The following is a 12,049-nucleotide window of genomic DNA, read 5'->3' on the forward strand; positions in this document are numbered from 1 at the left end:
AGAACAGTCAGAATATAAAACCAACCAAACTTCCGCAAGATTTGCAGAAGGGTTAATGAAGCACATGAGATTATGCGGAGTGGTCATCAGAGATGGGAGTTGGGCCTCATTTTTCTTTCTCAATTTCACTTTAAGAATCTTCTGCCAGGGAGTACCCTGGGTGCAATCAGTTAGCGCGCAGTCCTTACCCAGAATCTTCAGGCACAAACCTAGAACGATGGTTCCATCTTGCAACTGGGTGACCGCAGAACTGACGTCCTTAAAACGCCGTTCACTTCTACTCAGCACTTTGCTCTGTTAGCTCTTGAATTTTTAAAAAAAATGCTACCTTGTGTTTTATTGAGATACTTCTCAGATCTCCCAGGCTGGCCTCAAACTTGCTGTTTGTTACATAACCAAGGGTAGCACTAAGCTTCTGGTCCTTGTGATCTGTCTGCCTCCGCCTCCCAAAACTGAGATTACAGAGAGGTAGACCTTGAATTTTAAAGGAAGAAATGTCAGGAAACAAACTTTGAGAACAAAGAGCTAGCTGCAATTAATATATGATATGCTTGTTTGGGCCTGACGACAAAGAGGTGTTTACTCTAGAGATGGGAACTACTCTCGCTGTAAGAATTGATGTCCTTGGAATAAGCAGGGCATCCTCACTTCACAGAGAAAACAGGGTGCCCTCTCAAGTCACACACAGTTGCTGCTCTTTTTTTCCCCCTTGAATTTTTTTGTCTTGAAAGAAAGGACCATGTGTAAAGAATTTACAGGAAAATTATCAGAGCACCCTGACAGCCTAAGCGATGTAGTCATTAATAAACAATGTTTATTGTTCAGTGCAGTGCTGCATGGAAGATGTGAGGAGCAATCGCTGTAAACTCTAAATTAAAATTTTAAAATTCATATGTAATAGCCTCTTTGTTATTATAAGCATATTTAACCTTAGATCTTACACATAAATATAGAAGTGGGATCACAAAGACGCTTCATTTTCTATATGACTCTTGCATGTATTTTCTTTCATATTGCCTTGCCTGGCGCTACTCATCGTAAAGATCCCGAATAATATCTTTTAGCTGCACAGAAAGTTGGGAAAAGAACAAAGAACAGTTGATGGATTAAACATCTGAAAGGAGGCAAAGTCATCCTGGGACGTGAGGCCGTTGGAAATAGGGGTGGAGTTTTCATAAATTTAAGAAAAAAACCTATCATTCCTTTTCACTTTTTGCCATCATTCCGTTGAAGCATCCTGCTTTTCAGACTGTGCTTCGATAGGCAGGGAGCATGCCAAATCTATTTTTCCTTTTAGCAGCAGCATGCTCCACTGTTAGGCGAGTTTGTACGGTGTGTGTGTGTGTGTGTGTGTGTGTGTGTGTGTGTGCGCGCGCGCGCGCATGTCAGATTCAAGAACCAAGGAAACGAACTTTTTCAACCTTTTCAAAAAGAATAAAGAACAAACACTTGCTTTTAATATTGCATCTGATTTTTTTAAAAATAAAATCCCCTGATAGTACACTATCATTACCCACCAAGCATGGGGTTTGGCGCTGTCTACTGAGGCACATCTACCATGGTCTGCCCTCCTCTGTATTTAGTTGTCAGCAGGCACATTTGTTAGGTACAAATTACTCAAAGCCGGTTTCAAAAGATCCATAACCTACTTAGAGTTTAATGTTACTAGATCCACCCACAACCACTAGCCTATTCCCAACCCACTTACATAAATACATAGATGTGTGCTTATGAGGTCATTAAAGGGCACTAATAAATATGTTATTTATACAAAACTACAGGTTCATTAAATAGAATCTATTTAACTGCATTTCCCCCCAAATGTGTTGTCAGGTAAAGCTTTTCTTACTCCTCCCCTAGGAGATGAGCTGTTTCTGTAGCTGTACGTCCTAAGAATAGTATTTTTGAGGCAATAACAACAGAAATGCTTGCTTACTGCTTCTTTTAAGTCTAAAACATCGGTAACACTCTCAACACTTACCTGCCAATGTGCCGTTTTTATCTCATAAATTTATTTATCAGTCTTTTCATCTGACATTTTAAATTTTATTTTAAGATGAATAATACATTTACCAAACAAAATAAAGGATAAGATATAAACAAAGTGAAACTGTTTCTATTTTTGCTCTCCGTTTAGTGTCCTTAGCTCTTCAAGTGAGTTAGCCTTTTTCATGTTGATGTATTCTTTCATTAAGTTTTTGTGCATAAGCAAGAAACACAAGTGGCAATTACAGCCTCTTACTGTGTCTATCTGAAATGTTCTATGACAATGGTTCTCAGCCTCCCTAATGCTGGGACCCTTTTTAACACAGCTCCTCCTGTTGTGGTGACCCCCCCCACCATAAAATTATTTTGTTGCTACTTTATAACTGTACTTTTGTTACTGTTATGAATCCTAATGTAAATATTTGCTATGCAGAGTATCTGATATGTAACCTCCAAAGGGGTTGTGACTCAGAGGTTAAGAAGGACTGATGTTTGAGGACCATGGTACTGAAGACTTGGACTGAGGTCAGCAGGACGGGAAGCAAAATGGAGTTAGTTTTAGTTTTTTTGGTTTTTTGGTTTTTTTGTTGTTGTTGTTGTTGTTTTGGTTTGGTTTTGGTTTTGGTTTTGGTTTTTTTTTCTTTAGCTTTCATTTTAGTTTTCCCACAGGAGGCATGAGAAAGAAGTGTGATTTATTCCTTACCCGGTTTGCAGCCATCTATAAGACAACCATATGGCAAAACTAGACAATACATAAACTTAACTATAAGGAAGGCTAAATATGTCTTTTCCTAGTTGACTGGGAAATTGGGTCAGAGAAACTCAGAAGAGCTCCAGGTTCTCTTCACACAGCCTTTCACTTTGCTTGCTCGTTTGCTTGTTTTTAAGGTTTATGGGAACAGAAAACTTTCATTATTATTATTATTATTATTATTATTATTATTATTATTATTATTATTATTATTATTATTAAAAGTTTCTGAGGCTGGAGAGATGGCTCAGTGCTTAAGAGCACTGGTTGCTCTTACATAGCACCCTGGTTTGGTTCCCAGATCCCATACGACAGCTCACAACTGTCTGAACTGTCTGTGAATAGTTCTGGAACTCTGATGCCCTTTTCTCGATTCTGCATGTGCTGCACGCACATGCTGCACAGGCATACACAAAGGCAAAACATCCATACACATAAAATATAATTAATTAGTTAAAAAAATCTTATGTATACTGCACTGAAATCATTTCCCCTCCAGCATCTTCCATATTCCCCTTCTCATATTCATGGCTTCTTTTTCTGTAATAATTAACATTATATGCATATATATGTGTATGAATAAATACATAAATACAACCTCTTGAGTCCACTTAGTTTGAGCCACCCAGTGTGGGTTACAGGATCCAAACTCTGGTCTTATGATAGACCAGTAATTGCCCATAACTGCTGAGTCATACATGTTCCCTGCACTTTAGCTGAGATTTTTTGATGACTCCGTTATATTTACAAGTAAACTGGCTGTCACATATGTGAGACACACCTATATGCACTTGGTATGAAGTCTAATTTGAGGCACTGACTTTATTTTCAAAAATGATTATATAAATTGTTTCAAAGTATAAATTAGTCTAAAGGATTTTAAGGTAAATTTAAATAACATACTTAAGATATACAGGGGTTCACTTTTATACACCATCACATATAAATTATCAGCAGATAAAATCAATTCTTCTTTGATATGTGATTTTTTTTTTAAGGATACCTTTCACCAGAAATATTTTGCCATTTGGGCAATCCTGTTAATTAAGATTACTATACATTTTTTTTTTTTTTTTTTTTTTTTTTGGTTTTTCGAGACAGGGTCTCTCTGTGTAGCCTTGGCCATCCTGGACTCACTTTGTAGACCAGGCTGGCCTCGAACTCACAGTGATTCGCCTGCCTCTGCCTCCCGAGTGCTGGGATTAAAGGCGTGCGCCACCACGCCCGGCTTATACATTTATTTTGTTTGTCCAAATAATTCTGTTATAATATGTGTGAGTTATTCTTGCACGTCAGGGAAGGAGTCTAGTTGTTGCTGCTACAATGTCCTAATTGTTTAGATGTATAAAATCTACCGATTTGTCAATTTTTTTAATTTTGTTTTTCTAATTTGGTAGGCTTCTTTGTAGGTTAAATGTATTTGTATTTGTCGAACGTGTGGCCTTTTAGAATTGCTTCTCTTTTGTGGGCCAGACTTCACATGCAATCAGAGAGTGGCTGACCATCTGTTAACAGTAATATCACTATTGCACAAGTGGTCTCATCGATTCTGCCTGGTTGGTCTTGTACTTTATAGATGTCACCGCCAGGTATGACCATTGATATTAAACAGTCTGCATGACACCTTCCAGGTCCATTTATAAGAATTTTTCTTATGGTCAATGTAGTTACATATAAATCTGTTTTATAAGATTCATTATGGAGACTAGCCTGGGACAACAAAAGGCCCTGCCTCAAGCCAGGGGTAAAGCAAGGACTAAGCACACCTAAGGTTGTCCTCTGACATAGAACTTGCAGGTAAATGGGTGGACCTAGAAAAGATTATATTGAGTGAGGTTCCCAGACCCAGAGAAACAAATGCCGCGTGCGCTCTCTCCCTCATGTCTGGTTCTTAGCTCCAGATCCTCAAATGTGAGTGAACAACATGGAGTTACTGTAGAACACAGGGAAGTAAAAGAAGACAATACAGAAGAGAAGCTCTAGAGGGGAGGAACATGTTGTAAGTAATATAAAGGGAGAGATTATGGGGAGGATGAATGAGGGGAAAGGTATTTAACTGAAGAGGCAGGAAAGAAATCAACTTTAAAAAAGGACGTGAAAAATAACAATACGTATGCTTGAAAAGGCCATGAAGAATCATAGTATTTTTATTTTCCTAAAATTGCATATGAATGTATGTATATCAAAATACATGGAATTATACTAAATAGGATTTTCTGTGAGTTACATATTTAATTTTGACAGGGTGATGAGTTTTGTTTTTTGTTTTGTTTGGTTGTTTTTTTTTGGGGGGGGGTTGGCTGTCAGATGGTCTTTTATTGAAATATTTTCTCATTGTTTCACTAGCTGAGCATTCCACTGCACCACTGTTGATGTCAGCTATGATGTCATGAGGGTGGCGGCCATCCACATTGCAGTCCACAGACTGTGCAGCACTCAGGATCTCTTTAATGGTACCAGAAAGCTCTCTAGCTAGAGACCGGTGCTGCATCTGCCTGGCAATGTTGACAATCTCTTCAAAAGTGATGTCTCCACTCTCTTTAATGTTCTTCTGCTTCTTCCTGTCTCTCGGTGGCTCCCTGAGAGTTTTGATGATCAGGACAGAGGCAGAGGGCACAACCTCAATCTGGGCCTGTTTGTTGTGGATGGTCAGTTTTACTACAGTCCTCAGATATTTCCAGTCACAAGTAGCCTTGGCAATGTCACCACCGACCTTTTTTGGAGATAGACCCAGAGGACCGATTTTGAGGACTAAGGTGGATGTAGAACCAACCTTGCCTCTAGTGCAACTCAGGTACATGACTTTGATCTCATTGGGGTCAAACCTGGGCGGCATAGTGGAGGGAGCTGGTGTCAGATGAACATGGATTCAGGAAGAACGAAGAAAGTTGCATGGTAGCCTCCTCTGAGCCGAAAGCCGAAAAGACAGGGTAATAATTTTTTAAGGTAAAGAATAAAACTCTTGAGTGTCAATGTATACCAGTAATACAGGTAACATCCCCAAGTTGGTCTACTCCTTCCCCTTACATTGGTTATAAAGCCCTGGAATTAAGGAAAACCACAGCCAACACATATTTTTATATTAAAATCATAATTAGCACAGTACAGATTGTACAGTGTGATTCAAGATCTGGGATCTAAATGTCTTACTTTATACTCAGAATATGATGATTATCAAGGCCGGCAGATCTGGACTCAGGGGGCCTTGCACAAACTACTGCACCAACCAAGGACAATGCATGCAGTGAACCTAGACCATCTGTTCAGATCTATCCAATGGACAGCGCATTCTCCATGGTTGTGGGGAGAACATGAACTGCCTCTGAAATGAATTCTGATGTCCTCAATTTCATCGCCTCCCTTGGTGCGGAGGCATGGTGGCACTCAGAGGAAGGGGAAGTAGGCTACCTGCCTGTGATCATATGGTGGAGGAAGAGGTCCCCTTCTGTCGGAGGTCTGGGGGAGGGGGATAGGATGGAAGACAAAGCGAGCATGGATCAGAGGTCTGAGGAGAGGGAATAGGGTGGAAGAGGGAGGGAGGGTGGAAATGGGAAGATACAAGTGAGGGACTAACTATCGAGATGTAATCTGAATAAATTATATTAAATTAAAAATTTAAAAATTTAACATATACATTTATATTAATACACATGAATAAAATAAACCATATACATCAGAAAGAACTGTGAGACAATCAGGAGTTATATAAATGTTACATTTATAGTGATTTAGCTATTTGTATTTGTCACATTTGAAGAAAGCATATTTACTATCTTGTCAGGTCTAAATTTCTGAATGAAAATCAGTATCTATCATATCTCATCTCTGTTAACTTAAGACATCTATCTTGACCTAAAAACACCTTAATCCCTAATCAACTAAGCTTAATTGTAAGATGAACTATCTGGTGCTTCATGTTCACTAAAATCAAGAATTGCCTTTAAAAATATCGTCAGGCCCCTTTTAATTTTTATACTTCTCCAAAATATTTGAAGCAGAGAGAAACTAAAGATTCTCAGACTCTAGACTATATGTGTGAATATAGATAAATGATAGATAGATAGATAAATAGATTGATAGATAGATAGATAGATAGATAGACAGACAGACAGACAGACATATAGTGAATGGATGTGAACATTATCAAGTAAAGAAGTGTGGACAAAAAAGTATACTGTGCAACACTATGACACAGGATAGCTTCCAGAGCAGTATAAAGGTTATAGAAAATTTACATTTTTGTCTACATTGTATCTTATATATTTTAAAACATGGAGATTTATGTCATATAAATAATTATATATGTTGACTAAATGCACAAACAGAACCATTACAATTTTTCTAATAATATTTTTTGTCATATTGCAGTCATCAGAGACTTACAGTTAATGTTAATATTATGTTACACATGTCTTAAAGAAATTTTCTTATACATGTAAATAAATATTGACCCTAATGACCCAACATGGTAATTCTAACAAAACATTGCTTTATAAATTGAGTATCTAGGAAATATGCATATGTACAACAGATAAATGTTAGCTTATTAATAAGTCTTTAATAAAGTGAAATAGTGAAGCTTTATATTTCCAATATCTTTATGTTAATTTTATTTTAACAAAAGGAAATTCCAGTGCTTACAAATAGTAACATTCAACATCTAGATAAAACAATCAGTATAAAGGCTGTAAAAAAAAGAACAATAACTAATACCTTATGTTTAAACACAATTAAATTGTTAAAGTTTGTTTTGTTACTTGGAAAATTCCTAACTGATTTGTACTGGGCTTACTTAAAATGTAAATTTAAAATATTTTTCAAAAAATACATTTAGTGGGTAAGCTGGCTGCCAACATGTTTACTGTGCTGTGGTGGTGTGGGTGAGGGAGAGATGTGCTCAGTCGGCCTGAGCACCCTTCTTGTGACCTGCGCCAGGTGAGAGAACTACCCAGAGGTAATGAGAGCAGGATAGCTGGCCCAGCCCCTCAGCTGCTGCAGCACTTTGGAGAGCTGGATGGGGCAGTGCTGAAGAGCTTATCCTGGTGGGGTGAATGTGGGAAAGCTGACCACCAGCTCAGCTACATCCCAGGCCCACATCAATGGCTTTGAGTTGATCCACCCCAATATCTACTTCATCTCTGAACTGATGGAGCATTGAAGGGCTAGTTCTACAGATCCAAAGCTGCAGGATCTTCATGACACAGGGCAACAATGGGATTTCCAAGAGAAGTTCCAGTGAGGATCCAGTAGGGTAGCAGAAGTCAGAGGCCTCAATCTAGATCAGTGATTCTAGACCAGTGATTCATTACAATGAACATTTTCAAGTAAAAAAGTGTGGGCAAAAGGGTATACTGTGTGACACACTGCAGCTTCCACAATAAGATGATTTATTTCTTTTAGGGGCAGAAGGTTGCAGGATTGAAAACAGGGTATGAGAGGACAGGGAGATGAATGGAATTGGGATATACAATGTGAAAGTAATAAAGAATTTATATTAAATAGATGGTAGATAGATGATAGATAGATAGATAGATGATAGATGACAGATAGATAGACATGTTTAAAACATTAACCATACATGTCCCATTTTCCCCCATAAGCTACCCTTCAGTTTCTATATTCTCCCAATTCCATATTTTCCCAAAACTTTCTCCTGTAGCCCTGTCCTATATGCACATGTTTTTATTCTCTGTTTATCATGTTTCTGGGTGGTAGTTACTTAAATTTAAGGGGATTAAAGTTAAGCAATTTAATTTATTCATTCATTCATTTGTTCATTAGCTTTATTGCTCATATGGGGGCCTCATGCACGCTGGTCAAGAGTGCTACCGCTGAATTAAACTCAGCTGTGCTAACCACATTTCAAATGCTCTCCAGTCACATGTGCTAGTAGTTATCAAATTGAACCGCTCAGCCATGAAGCCTTTCTCTCATTACATGAAGCTATTGACAGTGTTGTCCTAGAGAAGAGAAAGATAAAAATACTCTAAGTACATTACTCTGGAATGTCATGTGATCTTGTCATTTATTTTTCTACCATGTTTTAGTTTCTGGATATTCTAAACTGAGAAAAGTAATGGTATTGATTTCATAAGTTACTGACCACAAGGAGCATGTTGTATAAATTGACTTAATATGAATATAAATATGGTTAAGAAAAATAAGTCTATGAAAAGACACATGAAGATGAGATTATATTTATTTCTTCTTTTTCATAGTGAAAATTTCACTCCTATACTATTTTACTTTGGCCAATTCTAGCAGACTCTCCTTTTTCCTCTGGGTTCTTTTCAGTATCGACTCACGTATGTGCTCTCATTTCACCAAAGATGCTCTTTATAACAAGACATTACTAGCTAATGATTATAAATGCAAATACTTTCAGATTTCAAGCACCCAGCAAAGATCTTGGGAGCAAAATGAATGCTCTATAAAGTTGTCAAATCATACTAAATTTGATTATAAACATTGTTTATTTGTTGAGTCATGTGTGTGTGTATGTATATAAGAGAATCCTTACTTTAAGTTGTATTCATATTCAAAGCTTCAAATATGTTTTATTCTTACAGCTTCTCTGGAGTTTGAAACATAAGTTTTACTGTTCTCTAAGTGTTCAGATTATCTGAACTGCTTAAACTCTCCCAAATTAATAAAACTACTTAAAGTCATAAGTTAAAATTACCTATTTCTAGCAACCGAGAAAATTGTATTTTTAAAAAGTCATTGAGGAGATAAAAGAGAGGAATGAGGGGTGAGTGTGATCCAAATATGACATTATCAATAGATGAATAGAAAGACATTTTAAAGTCATTGAGAACAGGGATCTGACTACAAAGAAAGGCTCTGGGCAAGATTTTTCAGCCTTAGAAAGAGAAATAAAATATGTGGGTAACATAATCTTTGTAATCCTAACATTCAGGATTGGCTGAATGTGAGATAGTGTATCAAAACAACAAAATTCCTTCTTTCTGCTTTTGGCCCCTTTATCTAAAACAAAACAATTAAAAAGAGAAGAAACGAAGAACAGTAATCTTGATATTTATGTAGGAATGGATGAAACCAGGACATAGTATGCTGAGTGAGGCAACCCATACCCAGAAGGACAAATGGCAAATGTTTTCTCTTATTTGTCCATACTAATTACATTTTTTTGTATAAATACATAATCTGGAATAGCCACAGCAAAATCAGAAAAGTCAAAAGGAACAGTGGTAGGAGGCGGAGGAGAAGATACTCCAGCGAGGAAGATTGTAAGACACAGGTGCTAGGAAGGGGGAAATACAGGGACTCTGTATCTGGAGAAGGGGAAGGGAGGAAAACATGGGGGATAGGCAAGGAGGAAGGGTATAAAATGCTCAAAATGGCTGAAATGCCATAGGAAAACTTATTACCTGATGTTTAATTAAAAATGCCTATATATATATATATATATATATATATATATATATATATATATATATATATATGTAGGTATATATAATTTAAATGATTTATACTTAGAGTGACAATGCTCCCTGAAGAAACAAAGACCATCTAACAAAATCTCCAGAGCCAAGTATGGAAAACCTCCCCTCAAGCTGTTAAGCAGAGAAGCTCAAGAGACCTCCTAAAACAATACAGGACACCACCATTGTCACGAATCACCTCCCAAAACTTGATTTAAGACCCTACTTCTGAAGACACCACACACTATGAACGCAGGACTTGGCAGGATCAAGCTGGAACTGATCTGGATAACTCCTCCCAGAGTACTAGCTCTAATATTATCAGGAGGTGCAATAAAAGCAGTCAACAGAGATGGGCCATAAAGCCTATGAGCTGCAGCAATGACTAGACAAGCAACGTGTCCACAATGGTGCAATAGCGGTGCTTTGTCTTGGGCGTAACCAACGTCTGTCTGATTGGACCTAAGGCCCTCTCAACAAGAAGGAATTTATGCTTGGTACTGTAAACCTATCCAAATATTCAGATGCAAGAAGAGACTCAAAATCATTTTGCTAACTATAATTCCTAACTGTATTATTAATGCTTTTCATCACACACACAGACAATAGTAGCCCTCACATCTCATCAAAGATTCTTTCGGCAACAGTTGAAGAATATTATAGACACCCACAATTGGTCAAAATCCAGAGACTACGTGGCTGAGGCGAACGCGACTACAATTAATACATATGCGTACAACTCCCTACATCTAACTCTCAGAGGAAGGAGCAGGAATATTGTAAGGGCCAGAAGACCAAGGTATCTGCTCTAAGATAGTGTCTTCTATAAATGATAGGGATTCAACAGCTATGAACATTCTTGCCTGAAGACTAGCTTTTATGGTACCAGAAATCCATCATGCAAACTTTCAGAGGAGGTAAGTAACCAGCAGACCTACCCATTTATGCCATCTATGAACCACAAACACGACCAACACAGGAAGTACAGTAGTGGTATGAATATTCTTTAATAGGACCTAGAATCTGCCAAACAAGAAGGAAACCATATGTGGTCCTACAATCATAGCCGACTACCTAGGAGTCTTGGGGGACAACCTGTACCATTTTGCTACAACAATGTAATCTCTAACTACATTCGAAATGTTTGTCCTTCTACCCACAGATCCACAGATAGGTGTAATCTTCACCCCTTACCAAGGAAATTTTTCTTTGCAGCAGTCAGAGATGATTACAGAAAACCACTGCTGATCAAAATGTAGAGTTGTAGAGCCCAATCCCAGTGGATAAATCTACAGAATGCCCACACACCTAAGGTTCAGGCAATAGTTGCAGAAGAGGAAGTGAAAAGGTTGTGAGAACCAGAGAATCAGGGAGTTTGCTGTGGGACTGTGTCTCCTACAAATGTCAGAAGCTACATACATAAAGTTATACCTACATGCTTGCCTAAACAGGAGCTGAACAAGGACGAAAATAGACATTCTAAAGCAGATGGGGTGGGAGCCCACAAGGCAGCAATCCTACACAAAGAGCTGTGAATGATGAAAAACAGGAAAAATGGACTTTCTCATAAAAGAACACACTGACAGTGGTGATCAAGAACCAAACAATCAGCCCTGAAAACATGCATACAAGTAATATTATACAGACTGAGCACATTGATTTTATGTACCTACAAATAATTGTGTGTATGTGTGTGTATACTTACATGAAAATAATAACAATTTTTTAAAAAAGAACATGAATTTTAAAGAGAAAAGGGAGGAGTATATGGCAGTGTGTGAAAGGAGATGTGGGAAATGTTGTATTGTATTATAATCTCAAAAAATAGTGGAAATAATTTTTAAATAATAAAAAATTTTAGCATGCT

General features: G+C 37.6%; 1 protein-coding gene across 1 annotated transcript; it reads right to left on the reverse strand.

Annotated features, from left to right (window-relative positions):
• Positions 1–2,678: 2,678 nt before the first annotated feature.
• LOC127183879 (60S ribosomal protein L12-like) lies at positions 2,679–5,663 on the reverse strand. The gene is made up of 2 exons (XM_051139979.1): positions 5,081–5,663; positions 2,679–2,704 (listed from the first exon to the last, which is right to left on the reverse strand). Exons 1-2 carry the CDS (start codon positions 5,571–5,573, stop codon positions 2,679–2,681), a joined length of 519 nt encoding a protein of 172 aa, XP_050995936.1. The 5' UTR covers positions 5,574–5,663.
• Between the last annotated feature and the right edge of the window lie 6,386 nt (positions 5,664–12,049).

The sequence above is a fragment of the Acomys russatus genome, chromosome 32, assembly GCF_903995435.1.
Source record: "Acomys russatus chromosome 32, mAcoRus1.1, whole genome shotgun sequence".
Lineage (NCBI taxonomy): Eukaryota > Metazoa > Chordata > Mammalia > Rodentia > Muridae > Acomys > Acomys russatus.

Bases quoted from the DNA above. Each gene is read 5' to 3' on its own strand.
- LOC127183879 (XM_051139979.1), bottom strand. From the start codon at position 5,573: ATGCCGCCCAGGTTTGACCCCAATGAGATCAAAGTCATGTACCTGAGT. The intron at 2,705-5,080 runs GTGAAACAATGA...GTTGTCTTATAG, and splicing joins TGCAGTGGAATGCTCAGCTA to ATGGCTGCAAACCGGGTAAG.